This window comes from Bos taurus, chromosome 16 (genome assembly GCF_002263795.3).
Source record: "Bos taurus isolate L1 Dominette 01449 registration number 42190680 breed Hereford chromosome 16, ARS-UCD2.0, whole genome shotgun sequence".
Classification (NCBI taxonomy): domain Eukaryota; kingdom Metazoa; phylum Chordata; class Mammalia; order Artiodactyla; family Bovidae; genus Bos; species Bos taurus.
Window position 1 is genome coordinate 3,530,634 of NC_037343.1, and position 23,439 is coordinate 3,554,072.

The 23,439-nt window shown below is 54.4% G+C and overlaps 1 protein-coding gene across 4 annotated transcripts; it reads right to left on the reverse strand.

Moving 5' to 3' along the window:
* Positions 1-647: 647 nt before the first annotated feature.
* Positions 648-23,146, reverse strand: SLC41A1 (solute carrier family 41 member 1). 4 transcript variants are annotated; one of them, XM_005216684.5, is made up of 11 exons: positions 23,063-23,146; positions 19,564-20,575; positions 11,174-11,281; positions 10,038-10,109; positions 9,250-9,394; positions 8,960-9,106; positions 8,225-8,372; positions 7,377-7,456; positions 6,756-6,890; positions 6,304-6,452; positions 648-3,191 (listed from the first exon to the last, which is right to left on the reverse strand). In XM_005216684.5, exons 2-11 carry the CDS (start codon positions 19,936-19,938, stop codon positions 3,006-3,008), a joined length of 1,545 nt encoding a protein of 514 aa, XP_005216741.1. In that variant the 5' UTR covers positions 19,939-20,575; positions 23,063-23,146; the 3' UTR covers positions 648-3,005. The 4 variants fall into 4 exon arrangements, with proteins under 4 accessions (XP_005216741.1, XP_005216740.1, XP_010811333.1 ...); XM_005216683.5 differs by lacking the exon at positions 23,063-23,146 and adding an exon at positions 22,242-22,613; XM_010813031.3 differs by lacking the exons at positions 6,304-6,452; positions 23,063-23,146 and adding an exon at positions 22,242-22,613.
* Between the last annotated feature and the right edge of the window lie 293 nt (positions 23,147-23,439).

Here is a 23,439-nt window from a genome sequence, read left to right on the forward strand (position 1 = left end):
ATGGTCAGTGTATTGACATTGTCTAGAGATTGGCCCACTTCCCTTTCACTTTAAAAATGACTACTACGTTGGGGTTTGGTGTGTGCCAGGCAGTGCTTATTGCTTTCTGTGAATTGTCTTATTGGAGTCTCCTAACGACCCTAGGTGTCTGTACAGATGAGGAAACTGAAGCTCAGAGAGGGTAAACGGCTTGTCCAGTGTCACACAAATACAATTAGAAGATCTGGATCCAGGCCAGATTCTAAACCCTTTGCAGTCAACTATACATTTCTAAGCACTTACAGTGCTGAGCATAGTGAAGCCAAGTGCGAGTACTCAACAAATACAGGTATTGTCATTGTGGCCCAAGCAGGGGATAAACCTCTGCAAGGAAGGACTCTTAACCCCCAGGTGCGCCCTTTGCCAACACCCCAACCAAGGCCGAGTCAGTGTGTGGAGAGCAGGGAGGATGCCCCAGAGCAGCACTGGCTGCTTCTCAAGAAATGACTGTTTCCTATCACACATCTCTGTATTTAAGAGCTATTTCGTTTCTTGTCACTCTCTGGCCTCGTTCCACTTCTATGCAAGGAGGGGTGGGGCCGCAGAGCAGGCCCAAGACAGCAGGGGAAGCTGCTTTTGGATGAGACACACAGGAGCCACCAACCACCTAAATAAACGTCCTCTTTATTTTACCAAATATAATTTATCAGTTATGTTGACATTTGTCAATTCAGTTATAGTCACTATAAATAATTCTTAGGACACAGTTCTGTAACTTTTTAAGGATATAAGAGTAAACCAATGTTGCTCCCACAGCCAGGCCAGAAATCCACGTGGTTTGTGCAATTGGGGGGAAAGAAATGGATCATCCATGAAAGTCATGAAGTTCATTTTCTTTCCCTCTCGCCCTGCAGACCTCCCTCTGCTCATCCTCAGGGCTTGGGGCACGCCTACCTTCCCACTTCTCTGGCAAAGGAGGGCACACCGGACTCCTCCAGGGCAGCCTGGGTGAACTCCAGAGAGGAGAAAGGGGTGAGTGCCTGGGGTGGGGGTGACTGCAGACCACAGGGGCACAGCCTTGGGGGCGGAGGGGTTGGTTCTGATGCCTGTACAAGAGTCTGTGTGCAAACGTGTCTGGAGATGGACGACAAGATAGGAGAAGGCCTGAGAAGAGCAGGAACAAGGCTGGGCTGGTGTCAGTGAACTCTGCTGGGGGAAGCCCCAGCTGGGTAACCTCTATGATTCCAAGTCTAAGGGCCTAGGCTCTGGCGGGTGGCCTGGGTGGAAATGCAGAGAGAGAAAGAGTCTCTAGAGGTGTAGGGCAAGTTCCTTGGGGTGAGGCAGGGTGGTGGTAAGAGGCGGGGTCACTGCCTGGCCTTCCTCTGGAGACAGGCCCTTTAGCTGACAAGAGGGGGACAGCTGAAGGGCAGGCTATGGACAGAGAGGCTGGAAGAAACCTGCATCCGAATGCCCAGGTCTGTCCACACGTGAGTGTGGGCAGCAGAATTCTGACCTGTTCACAGTAACGTGCTGGGAGGATGCAGAGGCCCCAGCGATCTCCCACTCCTGTGCTGGGTAAACTGGAAGCAGTGGGTGGATGTCTGGCCTTCTAGATCTGAACCCTCTTTCAGGTGACTGGTGAGGACATGGAAGGAAGCGAGGGTGAGACAGGCAGTGTAGGGAAATCAGTGGTGGCTGAGCCATGGGGCCTGAGCTGTGGCCAGTGCTGCACGCAGGTGGGAGCCAGGAGCGGCGTCGAGAGGCAGACCCTGCTTGGACAAAGAGGGGAGTACAGTGAAGACGCTTTCTCTGCTAGACTGAAAAGGGCACGCAGGCTTTGCACCCAGGGAAAGAGGCAAGGGCGGGACTGTGTTTCCTCTGGCCAGTCAGTACCCAGCACAGGACCTGACGTGTAGTAGGCGCTCAATAAACAGCGCTCAGTGAATGTCAGACTGTGCCTGCAGAATCGCGCCTCTTGGGGAAGCTGCGTATTTGCTGAATGAGTGAATGAATACAAGACGGATGTGGGCAGAAGCTGAGAGAGGGGAAAACTGACTTCCACGGCATGAAAGAATGAGTGATTTCAGGAAGCAAGAGATTCTCAGGGGCCATGTGATTATGGCAGAAATCATAATCGGGAGAAACAGCAGCAGGGAAACACCCATCAACCGCCCAGCGCTTCTCCACAAACCCATTCTCCGTCCCTAATCTCGGAAGCCAATGCGGCAAGCTCTGGGGAAGGTCGTGCTTAGAAATCATTAGAGATAAAGGTGAACAGAGATGAAGAATCAGGTTTCTGGGTCCAGGGAGGATGTCGATTTTGGCAAACCTATGGGTGGACATGGGCCAACAGGGAGACCAGGTCATGGCTCATTTCTTCTTGGATGAGGCAGTCAGTTGGAAAAAAGATCAGAGGGAGGGGCTGGTGGTATGTATCAGGCAGTTGGGTAAGGAGCAGGTATATAATTTAAGGAGTTCACCTCATCCTTTTGGAGAGCAGGGCAGAGAACAGGGCTAGGATTACTTGGGGCTAGGAGCAGCTGTCTCTTGCTTAGGGTTTTGAAGTTGGTCCACTTCTAGAAAACGTATGTGTAGGGAGAGGGGAGAGTGACATTTATCCCTCTGTTCAACCAAAAAGAAAAAGAGAAAACAAAGACAAACCCCCCAAACCAGAACTGGAGTTTGCTAAAGCTAAACCAAGTGCCCCCACATCCTGGATGGAGACCCCTGCCCCAGGCATCTCCCCTGGAGGCACCCACCATGCAGCTGCACTTGGTGACTGGCCCAAACACCTACTTGTACTGTTCATCTCAGTCCCTCTGTCTTGTCTGAATTCTTACTCTACAAACTTGGCTCAATGTATAAAAATTCCCATTGAAAATAATGAGAATTCGGTATCCACATGAAGTCCTAGAAAGAGATGGGAGTGTCGAGTGGGGTGGGGGCGAGGGAAGAAGACCGCCCCCTCCCCCAAAAAATTTCAAACAGAAAGTGCAGAGAGGTGGACAGAAGGTTGAGTGACCGGGCTAGTCCCCGACATCTGTGTCTCGGTCCCCAATGAGCCAGAGGACGTGGAAGCTGAGTGCCAGGAGCCCGGTGCCGAGAAGGTCCCCCAGGGCTGTCAAGTACGGGATGGAGAAGTTGTCTGGGTCCAGGCCGCGGCCCCACATCCAGTGCACCATCCAGTCTGCGATGTAGAGCAGGATCAGCACCTGCAGGACAGAAGGGCCAGCCTACAGCTACCCCTCTCCAGGGGGAGCCAGAGGCCACGCGATCGCCCCATTCACTGCAGCGCAAGGCTCGGCTAGCTGCAGCCAGTCCTTAAGCAAGTCAGCTCATCTCTTTGCCCCTGCAAGCCCTCTCTGCTCCTCCAGCCCACAGTGACCACCTCAAACAGATGCCAGGAGGAATTTGAGTTCATCGGGAAGGAAGGTGCCTCTGTTCTCCGGAGCTGCCTACATTACATTCTGCTCCCAAATTTACCCGACAAGAGGCCTGCTAATCAACATCCTACTTGTTGCAGGAATTCAGTCCTCTTGCCTCTAATTCTGGGTCATCCTATTCTCGGGTCACTCCAATTCCTGCCATGTTGGCCTCTGCGGGAGCCCAGCAGGCGGCTGGGGGGTTGGAGTTTGCTTTTCAGAGAGGGATTTGTCCTCAGAGCAGAGTGGAATAAGGACAGTGTGAGAGGCTGCTGCCGGCACAGTTGTCCGAGTAACAGTTGATTATCCCAAGCTGCCTTCCTCCTGACCCTTCCCATTCTGCTCAAAGAATGCAAGTTTATTTTAACATTAGTCCTAGCAAAATAGAGTTAGGAATAAGTCAGCTGAATACCAAGCACACAGTGCCTAGCAATTCAAAAGACACTTTGGATGATCTGCTGCTGTGATGTATCTGTCCCTTGCTTTTCTTCCATTACTACAGATAATTAATGATGATCTACATTAGAACCTTGCTAGTGGGCCCAGGACCAGGGACATCAACAGCTGGAAGCTTGTGAAAAATGCAGAATCTTAGGCCTAATGCTGGATCTGCTAAATCAGAATCTGCCTTTGAACAAGATTTACATGCACTTTTAAGTTGGCGATGCACTTGACCTAGAATACTATGGGATGTCCACAGGCCTGCATCTTCTCTATACTCTGCACAATTCCCGGCAGTTGGGCTCCCCAGATGACTGCCTCTGAGCAAGAATGAAATGGTTTCTAACGGTAAAGCTCTGAAACAGTCATTTGGGAGGTTTTACTCCTGAGTGTACTTTGTAAATACTGTGGTATGCAAATTCTACCCAAAGGGGTTTAGTTCCTGGAACCAGAGCCCACTGGGGGATCCGGAAGCCAGATGTGATATCTAAATTTAGGCAAACTGGTTGCTCTCCAGTCTTCTCTCCAACGAAGGCAGAGGTTACAGTTTCAGCATCCTTCACCTTCTGCCTTGCCCTGCACATAGCGGCCTTGAACTTTTGTGGCCCTGACCCTGAGTGAGGGACAGCCCCCTTGAACCCTGCCCCACCCCCATAACTTCACACCCTTGCCAGCAGCTGCAGAAGGGTCCCAAATAAAGAACATGGCCAGAGGACTTTGGGACGTGCCCCAGGAAGGGACGGGCAGCAGCTGTCTCCACATTCCAGCCTCCTGAGCAGGCCCTGGGAACACGCCGGGAGAAGGCAGTGAGGGGATCAGGAGGAACCTTTAGAGGGGATCAGGTGTCCCACCCTGGCCCTGCACCAGCTGGAGAAGAGAGGAGGTGAGCGTGGCCCCCGGCGTGTTCACAGCTGGGAATGGAGGCAGGCTTGCCCTTCCCAAGGTGGCCAAGGGCCGCCCTCCAGCCACAGACCCTGGGCGCCCACACCCACCCCTGCTCTGCAACGTGCACTTCACCCCAACTCGCAACAGACCGTGGCAACTGGGGTAACGGCTGTGGGGAACTGCACGTGGTTGGCCCAGACCTGGCCAAGATGTCCTGACACCCAATAATATGTGTGTTAAAAAAAAGAGTAAAATGAGAAAAATATGTATGTTTGCTTGCCTAAATGTGGAATAAGCTTGAAGGATATATAAGAGATACAGATCAACAGATCTATATATAGCAGATCCTACTATATAGCACAGGGAGCTATACTCAATATTTTATAACAAACTATAATGGAAAAGAATATGAAAAAGGATGTATATATGTATCCTTTATATCTCTATGGAGAAGGAAATGGCAACCCACTCCAGTGTTCTTGCCTGGAGAATCCCAGGGACGGGGGAGCCTGATGGGCTGCCGTCTATGGGGTCGCACAGAGTCGAACATGACTGAAGTGACTTAACCTTAAGCTATATCTCTATGTATGAATCACTGTGTTGTACACCAGAAACTAACACAACAGTGTTAGTCAACTCTATTAAAAAAAAGAAAGAGAGGAACAGAGGACACCCATGGCCCGTGAGGAAGAGAACTGGGTGCATGCCAAGAGGGGAGGAAAGATGTTTCAGTGAGGTTTCTCTATTGACCCTTTCAAAGTTTCTGAACTAACCTATTCAAAAAACAAATCTATAGAGATTGAAAATGTCATAATAAGGATTAGGTTGGCTATAAAGGGCTTGCACGAGAGAGCCTTGCAGTGACGGAGCTGTTCTGTGTCTTGACTGTGGTGGTGGTTCATGAGCGTATGACTGATAGACCTATGCACACGCACGAGATCACTCGTAAAACTGGTGCAATCCGAGCGGCTCTGTGCATTATACCAACACGGACTTCCTGGGTTTGGTGTTGTGCTATAATCATGCAAGATGTTCCAGCTGTGGGGAGCTGCGTGATGGGTACAGGGGCTCTCTCAGCACATTTTTTGAGGGGCAAATTCTTATGAATACATAATGATTTCAAAATAAAAAGTTGAAAAAATGTAGTAAACAGCAAGTGAGAAAACATCCTAGTATTACAGAGTAGGAAGGCTGGATGGGATCCTAGAGATTGCCTAGCGCAGTGGTTTTGACACATTCTCAAGCTGTGAAATCCTCTACTCAAGTGAAATCTCCCAAGGAAGCCCAGCATGTGAGCAAAGTCACACAGAGCTCCACGGCCAGGCCAGTGGGGGTGGCACCGGCCTGAAATCCAGCACCTCTGCTTCACTCCCCTAGATTGGCAAATGTACCACTGAGGCTCAGAGAAGTAAAAAAACTCACCGAAAGCCAAACAGCCTCTTATGGACTGGGCTGGAACTGTGGTCTGCTCTCCTGAGCCCCCGTCCAGCGTTCACTGGCCACACCATCCCTGGCCCTCCCCTCCCACCCCTGCAGGGCGGCCCTGGCCCCTCCCCACGCCCCTGCCTGTCCGCACCTGGAGCAGAGCAGCTGTCATGTAGAAGATGATGAAGATGAGGGTGAGGGTGGTATGCCCACCCTGCATACAGCTGATGGTATAGAGGAACACCAGGTGTCCTGGGACCACGAGGAGGAAGAGCACGCGGGCCGAGCGAGAATTCACATCTAGGACCAGCGGAGAGGGGGCGTGAGGCGAGAAGGGGGCGACCTGGTGCCAGGAGGCGTTTCACAGCCAGGAGGTGCCGTGCTGCACTCCAGGGCAGCAGACGGCGGACTGAGTCTGCATCTGTCCCACGGCACCCAGCCCCCAGGGTGCCCCAGGAAAGGCCAGCCTTCCTGCCTGGGCTCCCCTTCTAGGACAGCTGGTGCACACAGCCCAACAGACGAGGAGAACCCGCATAACCGGGCTCCAGCTGTTTCTTAAGTGATGATGTGAACCCAGGAGAGGAGGTGGGAACTCTGCATTACCAGGGCTGAAGAAGGTGGTACAAGGGCTGGGGCATCGGCGGGGGGCTTGCTCCGAGTTCTCCCCTGGAGTCCCGTTCATGTGGAGGAAGGTGGAGATGCGGCTGGCCTGCACGGCCACCAGATTGCCCCCAACACCTGTGGAGACACGTGAATCCTAAGCCGCGATGGGCTCGGGAAGCGGGGAGGGCGTGACCCATCCACCAGTCCCTAGGAGAAGATGGAGACACAGAGCAGGGAGACTCCTTTCCAGGGTGTTTTCAAGGCTCCCCCCATCCTCCCAGTTACGGAGACACAGCAGTCTCCCGTAGCCCCGGCAGGCGGAGAGCATGGGCAGCGACAGATGCGTAGACACAGGGAGCCTGACTTCTCTACCCAGACAGCGTGTGCACCTGCGGTCATAAGCATAGCTCAGGGGACAAGCCTTGCCGTGATCAGTCCCTCTCCGAAGCTAGGCGGACCCAGCACCCCATGCTCAAGCGCCGGTTCCAGGAACCAGTCCAAGTCTTGAACTCTCTGAGCTGGACTCTCTTGCCTGATAGAACCCTGACTGATACAAAGCCCCCAGACCCTCTGATCCAGCCCTCTCCTTTCCCGCCCTGGCAGCTGATGTTGAGACCTCACCGTTAATCACCGGTGTGAAGACAGCCATCCCTGCAAAGTTGGGGTCTGAAACCGTCTTGTCCAAGATGAGGCCTCCCACACTGCACAGACACAAAGACCACTGAAGGCTTCTGCTCTGGTCCCTGGGGTGGGGCCGCAGGTCCGTCTGGACGTGGGCAGTGAGGCGGCTCCCAGGAGTCCCTTGTCCTCCAGTCCTCGCCTCCCCTTGCCAGAACCAGTTGATGCTCCTGACATTCACCCTAGCACAGCACCCCGGGCAAGCTGGTGCTGCTGGGTCAGGCAGCCACCTTCTTCAACCACCTCCCAAGTCGGCGTGAGGAGCTGCCGGCTGCCCTGCCTGCTCAGTGTTTATTTCCCCTCTGGTAAGAAGGCTGGACTTTTCCTCGGGGAACCAGCTCTCCCAGACTTGGCCACTGTGGTCTGCGTGACCCTGCTCCAATGAGGGCGCGGCCCCAGGCCCATGCAGTCAGAGCTGCACATCTCTGAGGCCACAGTGACTGGTTCAGGGACAGTCAGTGAAATTCTATAATGGGACTTTGCAGAAGACTTTAGAGAAAGAATCTCTCTCCGCCTGTTTATGGAAGCAAACCTGAAGCTGCAGGCCAGCACACAGAAAAGCAGAGGTGAGAGACGGAGAATGCTGGGGCCCGATCATTTATGATCCTGAGCCCAGCTGTGTGTAGTCAGCTCCCTAAGCCAACGTGGTTTCTAATGAAACCCCTTCACGCGGCTCCGTCACTTCAATAGAAGCACGTGTGACTGAGCCACTATCGAAGGCATTTCTAGGGTCCGGGCCGCACTTCCTCCTTCCGGGGCTGGGAGGGCGGCGGGTAGGGGCTTGAGCCTACCTGCTGATGGCCATGGCGATGATGACGGGCTCCCAGCCCGAGTACAGCACCTCCCTTGTAGCCGGGCTCCGTCGGGCCAGCATCACCCAGACGGGGAGCAGGGCCACGAAGAAGGCGCACACCAGTGGGTAGATGTACTGCCAGATTCCTGAGAGGTGGAGAGGAGACGCAGGTGAGCACGGGCTCCCTGCTCCCAGCCTCCCCTCGGCTCAGCCTGCAAAATCCCAACAGGCCAACGGTAACACCACGCTAAATGCCAGCAAATGTATCCACTCATTTGATGCTCGCTGTTAACTCGGGAGGTACACGGGGGCCAGCCCTTTCCATTCTGTAAATGAGGAAGCCAAGGTGAACCTCTTCAGACACTGAACTTATTAGGGGCAGAGACCAGGTCCTAAGTTTCTTGCTTTGATCCCTGGAAAAATCTCCATCTCTTCTCCTTCATTGTGCAAGCAGATTCCAGCCTTAGTTCCTTTCCTTTGCCCTTTCCCCTTCCCCCTCCATAGGACCAAATATATTTCTAAGATACTTTCACCCCTGCTCCCACTGCCTGCGTGAAGCTGAGATAAGAACTCAGCCTCATCTCTGTGAGGCAGGGAATTATTACAAACTGTGTTCCAATCAAATGGTTAGGAACAGAGGAGAAATCCTTACACATGTGCGAAAGCCCTACCACATCTCCCAGTCCCACCCAGGAATCCACCCTGGTGGCATCCTCAGTGACCTCAGCCTCACCCTGCTCCAGGTAGAGTCCCCAGCTGATGCCCGAGAGCAGTGCCAAGGTGATGAGGTCACCCAGGCTGGCAGCAATGGGCGTGGCCACATTGTCTGGGTTGATGCCAATCTTGCGAGAGCCAATGATGACTCCAATCATGATCATGCCTGGGGAGGAAGGAGAGGGGCCAGGCAGGGGAAGATGAAATGACGGGGCATTCACCAACCGAGAGGGAGACTGGAGGGGCCTGGTTTCAGACACCTCTGGGACCGCCCTGCCTCCCCCTCAGCCCCTCCCTCGCCCTCCTTACCCAGGACCAGAGAGGCAATGGAGGCTGTGGCTACACTGCTGGCACAGAGCAGGAAGGCGTGCGGGATGCTGAAGTGGCCGTCAGGGATCCAGCCGAAGACCACGGCGGCGATGGACGCCAGGAAGCCCACCACCGTGGCCTGCACCTGCGGAGGGGAGCCGTGACTCAGGGAGCAGAGCGCTTCTCAGCTGAGGTCACAGAGCACTCAACCAGACCTCCTCCCACCCCTCACAGCTCCAGGAGGCAGGCAGAGCTGGCCTGTCCAGTCCTCCCAGGCAGGAATGATGTCTTTATTTATTTAGTTTCACACGAGACACCAGTATGGGGTAGTGCACCCTGCAGGAGCCCGGGACATGTTACTGGCTGAAGGAGTGCTCCTCTGGGGCCCGGGGGAGGGTCCACAGAGCCCGAGACTTCATCCAGACACAGGCCTGGGACTCAAGGGGAAGAACTCCTGGTCCGGAAACTGTGCAGCCTCATGGGGACATGGGACAAAAGTGGTCAGGGGCCTTCAGCACTCCAAGTCTCCTCCTGATGTGGGCCGGGGGGACACAAGCCTCCTGCATCACTGCAAGCAGAGAACTGACACTGAAGATCCTGGGAATCCCCCTGATCTTGGCCATTTTCCTGGGAAATTGGGAAAAACTCCTAGAGTTCCTTTGGGAGAAGGCAGCTCAGCAGGACCTTGGAGCCTCACTCGGGAGCCAGTGGGTGCTGACAGGCCTGTCACATTCCTGCCCAGGGAGGAAAGAGGCTGAGCCCCACCGGCCTGGTCCCTGCTCTCTTACCTGAATGAGGGCCATGTTCCCAGTGATCATCCGCCAGAGCTCCTTGGGTGTGTCCATGTGCCCGATGTTGGCCTGGGAAAGGGAGGACCAGGGTCTGGAGCGGCAGGCTGGGAAAGCCTGTTCACTAGGATCATGCCTCGATCAGCAGACGGTGCACGTGCCCTGAGACCCTGGACCAGGGTGAGACCCGCAGGGAAGGTGAAGCAGGGTGGAGGGGCTGGATGAGAGGGAAGGCGCAAGACCGCCTTGAGCTCCTGCCTCTGGCTGGGGGGTGGCCAGGGGGCTCGTAAGGCAGTGCCCTCTTCTCCCCTCCTCTCAGGACAGAGGCCGATTCTGGGCTCTGCCCTGCTCATCTGGGCAGCTCATCCCCATACGGGTGAGAAGGACCCGATCAGTCCCTGGCTCTGAAGCTAGCTGGCCATCCAAGGGGAACAGGTCAGCTGCTGGTGCAGGACAGAGGCCCTGAGAGTGTTTGGGAAGGACTGAGGTGGCTGGGAGCAGGCCAGGAGGGCAAGATGGGGAGGGCTAGGCAGGCTGCCACTTCTCTCTGCTCCCTTCTCTGGGCTCATGGCCATGCGGGGACATCCCTGCCACCTGGCTCTCCTGGCCTCCTGCGTTTTACCACTTCCTACCTCCTGCCCCGTGGCCCTGAATCTGGTTTAGTCTCCGCACATCAGTGGCTGATCTAAGGTTGTGGGAGGTGGGAGTGATGAGCAAGCTGCCATGGGGGAGAGGGAGCGGGGTGGGAGGGGGCTGGAAAGACCTGGCTCTGCTCCGGCCCAGCTGCAGAGCAGGGCTGGAGATCAGAGAAGGCCCCCGGCTGTGCAGGTGAAGGGACCAGCGTGATGCTCCCCTGGCAAAGCTGCACAAACAGTCACGAGGCGGGTTGCGATGCAGGGAGTGGGGCAAGAGTCCAGGGATGGCTGGGACCTCCAGAAACCAAGCCTGGGAACCACTCTGAGCAGGGAGCCCCTGACCAGGGGCAGGACAACCAGCCTGGGATCTCCCTGAGCCTTTCCAGCCCGGACCCACCTTGCGGACCTGAGCAGCTGAGAAAGGCCTGCAGTGCCCTCTTGGTCAGGCTCTGTGGTGCCTGAGTCTCTGTGTGCCCCACTCCCTCCAGCCAGGACACTCACTGCGGTGGAAAGCCTTGATGCCAGCGTCATTTCCAGGTTTCCCTTAAGGCCCAGCAGTGCAGGCACCAGGATGAAGACCTCTGTCACCTTCTGGAATACTTCCCAGTGCTAGAAGGGGAAAACAGAACCCAGGAATCTCAGGGCCCCACAGGGCTGGCATCAAAGTTGAAAGTGAAACTGAGTCCCCTGAAAGTGAGTTTATGATTAATTAATAAACTCTGCTCCGAGTTTATGATTAATGTTTCTATCCAAAACTTTATTCCCTTTCTTGTCCCCGTCTGAATTCAATCCCTTTCTTGCCCCTTCTGACCTCAATCCTGTGTTAACTAAACAGCAATCAGCCAGAGTCAGATGACTAAGATTGCTGAGATCAGTGATAACACTGTTACAAGCTCAGGTTGTTTCTCCTGGGCAAGATGAGTTACCAGAGCTTTTTTGTTCTTCTCCTTTAAATCCCCTCACTCAAAGACCAAGTGGGAGAGGCTCTGAGGCTTGTCTCCCTCGCCTTGCCTGGTGTCCTGCAGTAAGCTCTTGTTGCTGCTGCTGCTAGGTCGCTTCAGTCGTGTCCGACTCTGTGTGACCCCATAGACGGCAGCCCACCAGGCCCCCCCGTCCCTGGGATTCTCCAGGCAAGAACGCTGGAGTGGGTTGCCATTTCCTTCTCCAATGCATGAAAGTGAAAAGTGAAAGTGAAGTTGCTCAGTCGTGTCCGACTCTTCACGACCCCATGGACTGCAGCCTACCAGGCTCCTCCATCCATGGGATTCTCCAGGCAAGAGTACTGGAGTGGGGTGCCATTGCCTTATGCCCTTACTTTGCTGCAAACCTGCAATCAGAGTTTGGCTTTCTGTGCTGTGGGCACACGAGCCCTTGCTTGGTTACAATTGGATAGTCTGGGAGCAGGGGGTTGAGAAGGAAGTGGAATCAGCAGGGAGTGAGCTGGTCAGACGCCTTTCCTCCAGGAATCCTGGAAGCAAACCAAGTCCATGATGCTCCAAACAACATAGCCCCCTTCCTGCCACCCAGAACCGGGGATGTGCAGAGGGTCTCCCCAGTCAGGAGACCCCAGCCTGGCTCTGCTTCCTCTGGCTACTTTGTGGAGCCAGGAGAGAAGATGGTGGGGACCCATGCAGCTGAGTCACCCTGGAGCTGGCTTACACCCCAGAACTCCAGCGCAATCACCCTTCAAATCGCCTTCAGTCTAGTTTCTTTGTGGCCTCAGCCCCGGGTGGTGTTGTCTCAGCTGTTGAGCGCTGGGCTCCACGGGGCTAAGGAGATTAGAGAGTTTGTTTGGCTTCTATCTCCAAGGGCTCTGGGCCTCAGCCACAGCTGCTCTCCTTCAGAGGAGGCTCTGAATGCAGACGGTGGCCCCCAAACCTCAGAAGGCTCGTCTGCAAGAGGTTTTTCATTCCTCCTCGGCCCTGTCACCCCAGAAAGCTCCCCCAGTCTCTTGGTTAGGAAACGGAGGGGTGCTGGTGCGGGAAGAGCACAGGCGCCGTGGATTCCAGCCCTGAGACCATCAGGCTCCGTGCTCCGACCCTGTCTTCCAGCCAGTGTCTTCTTAAGTCTGCACTAAACGCCAGGCTAAGGGCTCTCTGTACAGTTTTCCTTTTACTCTATCAAAAGCCTGGTGAGGTAGGAGGTATTCTTATCCCTGTTTTGTAAAGGAGGGAACTACTGAGGTTCAGAGAGCACTATATTCAGTCCTGGGAGGAGAAATGCAGGAGCCAGGACTGGCTATTTGAAAGCTACTTTAATTGCAACTGAAACTGAAGACTTGCAAGAAATGCTGGGGTCGAGTTACCCTTCCTGGCCCCAAGGGCAATGTGAGTTCTTTCAGTGCTTCCTATTCTAAGAATGGAAACGTTGATGTTTGGCAGAAAACAACAAAATTCTGTAAAGCAAGTATCCTTTAATTAAAAAATAATTAAAAAAAAAAAGAATGGAAAGCTTTCAGGTTTGGAGAGAGGAGGGGTCAGGCAGCCAGACGGAGATACGCAGGCTGATCAGACTACCAAGGTCAGGAAGCAAAACGCAAGGGCACTGGACTGACAGCCTTTGGTCTCCCACGTGAGACCACAAGGGTGGGCCACGTGCTCTGTCCCCAACATTGTCCCACAGAGGCCAGCAGGGGCTCCTTAGACAAGTTACAAGGCCTTGAGCTCCTGACTGTAAAATGTACACTTCAGGGGCCAGATCAGATGGTCCCCAATGGCAATTCCAGGACCAACACTCTACAGTTAATGATAAGCAAGGCTGCAAATCAAATCCACAATGAGATATCACCTTATACTCGTTACGATGGCAACTATTAAAAAACAGAAAATAACAAGTGTTGACAAGGATGTGGAGAAATTATAAGCCTTGAGTACTGTCGATGGGAATGAAACATGGCTCAAACACTATGGGAAACGGTATGGCTGTTACTTAACAAATTAAGACGAGAACTACTATGTGATCCAGCAATCTCACTTCTGGTATATACTCATAATAATTGAAAGCAGGGTGTCAAAGAGATATTTGCACATCCGTGTTCATAGCAACCTTATTCCTAATAGCCAAGAGGTAGAAGCAATCCAAGTGTCTGTTGATGGATAAATTAATAAACAAAACACAGTCTTACATACACAAGGGAAAGTTATTCAGCCCTAAAATGGAAAGAAATCCTGTTATATGTAACAACACAGATGAACCTTAAGGACAGTATAGTGAGTGAAACAAGCCAGTTGTAAAAAGACAAATACTATATGATTCCATTCATACGAGGTATCTAAAGCATTCAACTTCCTAGAAATAGAAGTAGCTTGCTGGTTACCTGGGACTGGGAGGAGCGGGGAAGGGAAGTCGATGTTTAGGCGTAGAGTGTGGAGTTTTAGCTCTGTAAGATGAAAACGTTTTGGAGACCTATTTTACAACAGTGTGAATATACTTAACACCACTGAACTGCACTTTAAAAATGGTTAAGATAATAAATTTTATGTTATGTGGTTTTTTTTTTTTTTTTAACACAATTTAACAACAACAACAAAACAGAGGAGCATGGAAATCAGAGGGGCTGAGGCCGGGGGAGGCGGCGCGTGGGATCCTATAAAGGCAAGGACCTCTCTTTTCCTGTCAGACTTCTTTTTGTGGGTATGGGGGTGTGCGGGTTGACAGTGGGGGTCCCTACCAGGACCCCAGAGGAGGGCTCCCCTCATTAGGGCTAGAGTGCACCCTTCCGGGGCTCCTGGCCTAGCCCCTCACAGTGGAAGGCATAGGAATCTTTTTAGGGAAGGTGCTCTCTTGAACGCTAAGGATGGGAAAGAAACCCCCTGACCTCCAGCCAGTTGCTGAGCTTTCAGACATCCACAGGAAGAGCTGGGAGGGAGGCGCATCCTTTCTTAGCCCTGGGGCCCCTAGAGGGGAGGCAGCCCCACAAGCCCCATGGGCCCTGGAGGAGCTCAGGCACTGTTGCTCTTGGCCAAGGCTGATGCATACCGCTGGGGCTCCAGCTCCCAGCATGCAGGGCCGTGCCCCGCTCTGCCCCCTTCTCCCTCACCTCAACTGGACACGTAGCTCAGAGAGCAAGCATTCCTTCTGCGACACGCCCCCCCCCCCCCCCCCCCCCCGCAATAAAAGTGGCTGACTGGAGGTTTTGGAAGCTTCTCTCAGAGCCCAGCCCCATATCCCCTCTTCACTGCATAACACCCACCTCTCATAGCTTCCAAGCCTCCGGTTCTGTGAAAAGCTGTGATCTGCAGGTAGGCGTATGTAAAATGTGTGTGTGTATTGGCAGGGTGAAGAAGCCCGAAAAGAAATACTCCAAGTGTATGCCAGAAATATTTTCTGGATTGTTTGTAAGGAATATTGTCTTTATGATTAAGAAAAAAATATATATGAAGCTCAGCTAACCCCTCTAGCTGCCACTATATTATATACTAATACTTAATACATATAAATATATATAAATATATACATGAGGTTCTAAATATCCTCAAATCCTTGCACCCCCTCAGCACACATATACCTTCTCCTTCAGCTACACTAGGACCTAGAAGGGATGGGGCTTTAGCAGCGATTTGGACAGATAAGCAAGTAGGATGGGCACCCATGCTAACAGCCCCTGTCTTCCGGGCCTGCCAGGGGACAGTCTGGACCCTCACACCACCTGACCCCCCACCCAGCAACACCCTGAGCTGGCACTTGGTCACAGTAGCCAGTGGCTACACACATGCTTTCTTCACCCACAAAAGCCTCTCAGGGGAGCCTCTGACATGCGTGTGTGTGTGCATGGCTCTGGGAGGGCCCGGGAAGCAGGCTGGCCCTGAGATGAGCAGTGGGTAGAGACACAGGGGGTCAGGGGCCCAGTGTGTCTCCTTCCTGCTTTGGCCTAATTCAGGCCCGTCCTGTTCACCCTGCCTGGAAGTGTCTGACCCTGAAGTCAGACCCACGAGCCAAGCCTTCACCCACGCCTTCCTGCTCTGCTGGGGATGGAAAAGGACACATTCCAGGAAGCCCTTGGCGGGAGATGTGGATGGCACACAGGGGCAGATTTCACTGCTTCTCAGAAATGCGGCTCCTCTTCCCTTCCTTCTCTGTCTGTGGATGGTGTGTGTGGGGGGGGCGGTGGGCAGTATGGGGCTCACTGGTTCCTGATAGCTTGGAGGAGGGATGAGCCTGCTGCTCCCCCCACAATAATCCTGACTCATCACCAAAGGTTTCACACCTCAGGGAACCTACTGCTGTCTCACCCTGGTCTGTTCCTCTTCTCTCTTCCATCTGACACCTCCTCTGGCCTCAAAGAGAGAACCAAGTGTGCCTGGAGTGTTCTGCCCTGAGCCTTCTTCCCCTCCAGGAGGAGAACAGCAGGGAAGAAAGTAACAGGCTAGAAAGGCTGGAGTCAAAGACACAAAGCCGACTCAGACCCCCAGCAGCTCTGAGAACTGGGAAGAAGCAGGAGAACATGGGAAGCTGGGCCAGAGCTGACTCTCAGGGTGAGGACTGAGTCAGCTCAGATGAGTGTAAACCTAGCCTGCAACTATGGCTCTCCCTGCCACCTGCAGGCATCCTCTAGGTGTCCAAGGAGGAGGCCCTCAGGGCAGCGCCTGGGGATAGAAAGCTGGACAAAGTGTGATAAGGGAGGTGGATACCTGAAACCTGAGTGCTCCGCTCAGGAATACAGGCAGCCTTGGGGCAGGCCAGCCAGGGAGGAATGTTTCTGCTCCACCCCGCTTCCCCAAAGCCATCCTTGCCATTCACTTTGACCTTTGCAGACTCCTCTGTACACACAGAAAAGCCAGAGGAGGAGTGTTTACGGGATAGGGTGTCTCCTTTCCTCAGGATCTTCAGCACAAGAATAGTGAGGATCAAGAGCTGGGAGACTCACCTGTTTTAACACAGCTTAGAATTCCAGTGACAGAGAAGGAAACGGCAACCCACTCCAGTATTCTTGCCTGGAGAATCCCAGGGACTGAGGAACCTGGTGGGCTGCCGTCTATGGGGTTGCACAGAGTCAGGCACAACTGAAGCGGCTTAGTAGCAGCAGCAGCAGAATTCCAGGGAAGGCTGGCACACCACCTCCTGCCACCCCCATCCCTCCAAGAGCTTACAGAAGAGGGGAGTGAGGTGCCCTGGGGCAGCCCAGGACTAAACCAGGAGGCTGGGCAGGGCCTCTGCAGGATGGAGGCTCCCCAGCCCAACCCCTCTTCATTTCCTACACTGGGCCCAGTCCTGGTTTCCTTCCCAAATGCTTCAGGAACTTCAGCCTCGGCAGTGGGGCGGTTGCAGCAGACTGCAGTCTACTTAACCTTTTCTTACCTTTGGCCAGTAGTCAGTTCCTTATCTCACTGCAAAGGTGGCTGTACACACCTTTGGAGGGAGGGCAGATAAGAGGAGACAGAAACGGGCCTGGGGAAAAGACTGGGGCTTCTGCAGCAGTGGGGAAAATGAGGGCCTCGGACCAAGGAGACGTCTGCACCGGCACGGCCCTGTGCTCAGCTGCTCTGAGACACGGGGGACACCCTACAGCCAGCTCCTCCCAAGGGCCACTTAGAGGACTCCATCCCACTGCAGTTCAGCTTAGCTTGTGAGGGGGAAATGCAGGTGTGAATCATTAGAAACTGTCCTGTTCCTTCTGACCCCAAGATGCCAGTCACCTCTTTAACCCCCTTAGATACGGAATAAAAACCTCCCCGCGGTCCCTGATTTCTCTGCTCCTGCCATCCCTGCTGTGACTCGACTGTAGCCATCTGCAGGGCTTGCTCCAGACACGCTGCGGGAGAAGGCTGGGGGCGGGCACAAAGACAAACCAGCCACTGTCCTCCATACCAACTGGCCCTTAGCTCTGCAGTGAGCCAAGGTGCCACACCAAGGGCAAATGCTGGCCTGGCACCCTGGGCAGGCTCCAAAGATTACCTACCTGGGTTTCTCAATGTCTCAGGGTAAGGGGTAAGATGCCGGAAGTCATTTCCAGCTCTAGAATTCCCTTGAGTGTGTAAGAGAAGGGGAGGGAGTGGCCCTCTAAGAATCTTTGTTCTTGCTCATTTAGAATATAACTCCAGTTGTTCCAGATTCCAGTCTACCCTCCAACTTTGGAACCATGGCCACGGTAAAGGCTATAGAGGCTTAAGGACATAGGTTCTGAGTCCGATGACCAAGGACAAGTTACTAATCCCTTTGAGCCATTGGTTCCCTATCTACACAATGGGGACAGTTATGGTTTGAACCTCACAGGTTCACAGAAGACTCCAACAGATGCTGCCCACTACCGTTCTTACTTTCTAGAAAATACAATAATCCCTCCCAGGTTACCATCAGACCCTGGTTCTACACCCCTTTGGAGGCATCAAACCAGAACTGGAAACCTCTGAGAATGAGAACCCAGGCCACAGGAAAGGGATGGAAGAGGTGGAGAAACTGCTACCCTGGTCTAATTTCTCCTCCTCTCTTTACCCCACTCACTACTCTAGGAGGGGGAGCAGCTACCAGGGCGAGGAATCCAAAGCCTGTCCTCCCTACTCCAGACTGGCATCCCAACCTCCATGAGGAACGATCCCCAAAGAGACAGGTTAAGGGAGACAGAAGGCATGATATAAACACCATCCTCAGTAGCAATCAAAGGAGCAGGGTCCCCCTAAGGTCTCAAGTCAAAGTGGTCCAGGTAGACACCATTGAAAGAACCTCCTAGAACCAACCACCCTGCTTTCTGGGACAGGGGCCTGGTAAGACTTGCCAGCAGGACTCTGTATTATCATATACATCGTTTGTAGGGCTGGCTCGGCAAAGGAGAGGGGATGCTGAAATCCACATCCTCCTGAGAGATTCCATGGCCAAGGACTCACTGGTTTGGGCAGGGGGCAGTGGGAGGCCCAAAGGGCAAAAGCCAGATCACCTCCAGCCTTCCTATTTCTCTGAGTACCTAGGACAGAGCCCAGAACTCAGTAGGAATCTGATACATGTTAATGATTAGCTTAGATAAACCCAGCACTTTCAGAAAGCTTTATGTGTCTTACTAAGCCTCAGAAACTTTAGCTGGAAATAAAGCTTTAAATCATCTTGGGGACCTGGAGGTCCTGGGTAAGTCCTAACCCACAATACTCTAACATAGCATATCCCTGGCTCTTAGCTTCCTGGTTCTGCCAATTCCTGTCCTTAATTCTATCTAGGAGCCTCAAAAAGAGCTCTCTTTGCCCACCACAGGTTCATGAAAGACAGGTAAGAAGCAAGGAGAAGAGACAGTTCTGCCCAGGTTTGGTTATATTTTGTCCCCATATTTGTCACATAATCAGCACTTCTATGTCTTATCACGCCAACCCCCCAAATCATGTCTCAGCATGTACCCACCCCCATTCTCTAAGGAGAGCCTGCCAAGGTTACACGAAGACAAGCAACACAAAATGCCTTTAAGAACCTTCTCGCTTAATTTGAGACCCTCTTGGCGGCTGGACAAATTCCTGCCCAGCAGGGGGATGAAGGGAAGGCTTGAGACTGAGCTTTCTACTGTGGGTATCCTTGAAACCCCCAAAATAAAGGGGAAAGAAAGCCTAAAGAGAAGGCCCACGATCTAAATGTCTCCTAGTGAGCTGGGCTCAGCAGGAACGACCAGGAGGGATGGCAGGCAACAAGCTGCTCCATCTCTCCTCTTCCAAGCCTGAGCTTGGGAATCAACCCTGCTTCTGTTTAAGCAATACAGCCCTGACCACCTGTCCCAGGGCTACCCGGCTTCCTCAAGGCTTCTGTAGAAAGGGACTAAAGGAAGAAGAAACCGAGGACATGATCCAAAGGGAAACAGTGTTCCAGGAAGCAGCAGCTGCTTCTGACAGGGAGGTGGAAGAAAAGCTTCAAGAGACAGTCTCCCAGGAGGAAAAGATGGCTCTAGGCTCAGTGTCCAGGGCCGCCCTCCCAGCCCCTACCTGCACGATGTCCAGCACCATGCCGGCGGCCACCGTTCCGAAGCCGGCCAGGAGGAAGGGGAACAGCACCTGCAGCCCGATGGAGAAGGAGGTCTCCTTGAGCGGGGAGGGGGCGGCGGGGCCGTGGTCCGAGCTGACGTCGTCACTCTCGTTGCTCTGGCTGCCGTTCTCCAGCAGGGCATCCTCCTCCCGGAGGCCCTTGGCGTTGGCCCGAGACTCAGGCACCACCACCTCGACCTCCGCCCCATCGGGCCCCAGGAACTCCGAGGTCCCAGCCAAGGGCTCTCGGCCCGGGCCCTCCGAAGAGCAGGCTGAGGCGGCGGGACCAGTCCCGTTCAGCTGGTGGGCGTCCTTGGGCTCTGGCTTGGAGGACATGTCGCGGAGGGAGGAGGAGAAGGGGGGAACTCTCCTCTTTTTGTTTTTCCGCTCTCTCTCCCTTTCTGACTTGGGAAAGAACTTAGTCTTAGGGTGAACGCAGGCGTGGTGGCCGCGGGACCTCTTCCCACGGCTCTCCGCTCCGATGGGGCGCTTCAGAAGCTGATCCACCGACAGGCAGCCCCATCAAGCACTGAAGCCACAAGCTGGAGGGGAGCAGGAAACTCCGCACCAGAGGCTGCAGCTGGCGCGAGGGGTGCAGGTGCCCGATCCAGCAGGCCAAGAAGCTTCTTGGGGGGAGCTCCTCTGGCCTCCTAACTTCTTTGGTTCTCAGCGCAGACTCCTCAGAGTCGGAGGCATCCAGAGCAGAAGAGCCCGGTCAAGTCTGGGGTGCCTCTGAGGTGGCCCTGCTTTGATGACAAGCAGCCCAAGTTCAGATCCTTCCGAAGGCAGACTTGGCCTGGGGCGGCCTCTGGCTGGGCTCCGTCAGCTGCCCACAGCTCCTCTGGCTCTGCTGGTCCCAGGGCAGCGTCAGCCCTCTTTCTCCTTTTTTCCAGAGACGTTCTTCCTTTCTGGGAAGACCCTGTATCTTCCCCAATCCCTGGTCCTCACAGTCACAAGAATCTGGATGGAACACCTTATGTGGGAAGAAGGAAGACAAGGGAATGTTACGATATGGCAGAAGACAGCTGCTACTCTGAGAATATTCCCACACGGCAGGCATAAGGAGTTTGCTATTTCCCTTCCTTTTCCACTAACACCCTCCATTCCTGCCCTGCAACATCTGGATGCCCAGTAGGCACTAGTCCTGCCATCCTCCCAACAGGCAACACACTGCCCACCAGGGACCACCACCATGGTCAACAGCCATGAGATGGGCCAGCCTGGGACGGGGAAGATGCTGTGCAGGAGGCCTTGGCATTGCCTTCTCAGCAATGGGGGATGGGAAGGGATGTCCTGGGGGAGATCCCTTCTTGAATGTCCATTAAGAACCCAAGGTTACTAAAATGCGGTCTCCCAGCGGGGTCTCTTCCAAATTCAGTCACAAGCTTCCTACAGCCACATGGCTGTAGAAAGCGATAGTTTACAGTCATAAGGCAAATAAGCAGGAAGAATCTGACTACTGAATGAAGGTCCCTACGCCCCTACAAACCCTAGTCCCTGAGGGAAAAAAACCAACAAACTGGGAGGACTCCCCAGGCAATGGGGCAGGCCTGCCAGACCAAGGCCAAGAGCCAGAGGCCTACCCACTCCTGCCCTTGAGAGTCAACAGTGTTACAAAAAGCTCAGACACTGACTTGGATCCAGGCCTCTGCTACTTCTCTCCCTCTGCTCTCGGCCTTGTGAGCTCTTCAGATAGGACTAGAGTATTATCTCACTTTGAAGGGAAAGACGGTAACACTGTGGTTATTATGCACAGATTTCAGTTCTCTAGGTTCGCCCTGTTCCCCAGGGTTACTGAGAGTTGGATATAATGGAATTCTTAAAAACAAAAACAAAAGAGCACCATCGGAAAAAATAAATAAAACAGAGCAAAATAAAAAACAAAAGCAGTATAAGCCAAAACGCACTTGCTCCCAAATGCATGTCTCTTTAGGGTAATGGCCTCACTTCTTCTTGCCTACAGGAATCCCCAGGCCTTGTTCCCACCCGATTCCATCCCACCAGAAGAGCTCTCACGAGTAAAAAATACGTTTAAAGAGAATTTCCCTAGGAAGGATGAACAGGTCCTTAAGTATTCCAAACACACACAATTAGTCAACTCCAGTTTGGGGAAGGGTGGATCAAACTCCAGTAACTGGCCCACAGGAATTGCTTTCTCTTTGTAGCCACTCACGTCACCAGGACTCCCTTTTCCAGTCTCCTTAAACACTGTCCTGTTAGTTCTTTCAAACACCCTCACTAGAGATCCAGGAAGAAACCTCTGAGCAGGAGAGAACCCGCGGCTCATGTGCCAGAAAAGTTTCTCAGTCCGCTAAAACCTGACCGGCCCTCCTCCTCCCGCCTTCCTGGCAAGTTACCTAACCTGAAACGGGGCTCGTAGCGAGAGAAGCCAGCCCCTCATCCACTGCTGCCAGTAAAGAGACTTCAACCGGGCCTAGGCCCTGGGATGAAAGAGGCAAAAGTGACCCGGGATGCTCTGGGGAGGGGACTAAGCAGATGGCTTTCGTGTCCCCGAACCCAGGGATTGGGAGAAGTATCTGGGTGGCCCTCCGGCCTCTCCTCCAAACAGAGTCAGCGAACGCGCGGGGTGCCAGGTCCCTCGGCCTCGCCACCCAGCCCCTAGACCCAACAGCACTGACCTGCCCCTCACTCGGGAGGAAAGGGGGCGCCTGGCGACTGGCGGCGGGGACCCGTGGTCTCGGGGGAGGCAAGGGTCCCCCTCTTCTCATCACTCCTCCTCTGCAGTCCTCCTCGGCCCCCGGATGCCCCCCGCCACACACACACACACCCCAGCCTAGGCGAGCGTCCAGCCGCGGCACCCGACTTGCTACATTTCGCCTCGGCGCTGGGCGAGCGAGGCCGCCGCTCTGCTTCCACAAGGGTTAGGTGGCCCTGGCGGGCAGGACAGATCGCCGCGTCCCAGGCGGGGCGGGGGGCAGTCCGGACGGCGGGCCGTGGGGCCGAGCTCGCTCGCCCCCAATCCCTTCTTGCCCGCAGACTTGGGCCTGACTGGTTGGCTGCTAGCGGCAAACGTGATCTGGGGCAGAATGGGTGGCACCCCCATTCCATCAAAAATAGATTCCGGATGGACAGCGGCAGCCCCCAATCAGAGGCGGCGAGGGGGGCGGGCTCGGCTGCGGCCCGGCCCCGGGGGCGGGGCGCCGGGGAGGCGCAGTACGCGGGGTGACGCGCGGTGGAGGCCGCTCGCGGGTCCCCGCGTTCCTCGCGTGGTGCCGCCGCCCGGGGCCGCCACGCCGCGCCGGGATCGTCCCTCGCCCCTTTAAGGCGTGCGCGCCGGTGCGCGTCTACCTCTGCGTACGGAATTGTTTCCTTGTGCCTCCGGCCTTCGGCAAGACCGGGAAACCTCCCAGCGGAGCCGCCAGCTCTGACCACCGGGACTCAAACCACCTTGCCGCTGCTCTGCGCCCCGGGCTCGGTTCCCGGAGAGAACCGTCCCTACCTTGTTTGGGTACACAGCCTCTTGCCTGCTGGGGAGAAGTCACCTCTGCTCTTTCCGCCAGATGCCGCGTTCCTGCAAGCGCGTGGCTCAGCCTGAAGGAACCGGCCTTAATAAAGTCCCAGCCTTGGAAGGGCTGGAAATGGGCGGGCGGGAGGGAGGGAGGAAAAAGAGGTCAAAACCTCCGCTGCGGTCCTATACTCACCGCCCGAGGCGGGGCGGAGGGGAGCCTGGGTTCCTCTGACCCGCTGATTCTGGTGGCAGCACGGAAGGATGTATCCATCCCGGGCTAAACAAAATCCAACTTTCCCTGACGCACCTTCTGGGATCAAAGAGGGCTGTTCCCATTTCGCCTTTTGCCACTTCCTCCCTGGGGTATC

What these genes read in the sequence shown, in the direction of transcription:
- SLC41A1 (XM_005216684.5), bottom strand. Translation starts at nt 19,938, where the DNA reads ATGTCCTCCAAGCCAGAGCCCAAGGACGCCCACCAGCTGAACGGGACT. An exon ending in CATCAAGGCTTTCCACCGCA is followed by an intron (nt 10,110 to 11,173) that starts GTGAGTGTCCTG and finishes TCCCTTTCCCAG; the next exon opens with GCCAACATCGGGCACATGGA. An exon ending in ATCGCCATGGCCATCAGCAG is followed by an intron (nt 7,457 to 8,224) that starts GTAGGCTCAAGC and finishes GTGTCTGTGCAG; the next exon opens with TGTGGGAGGCCTCATCTTGG.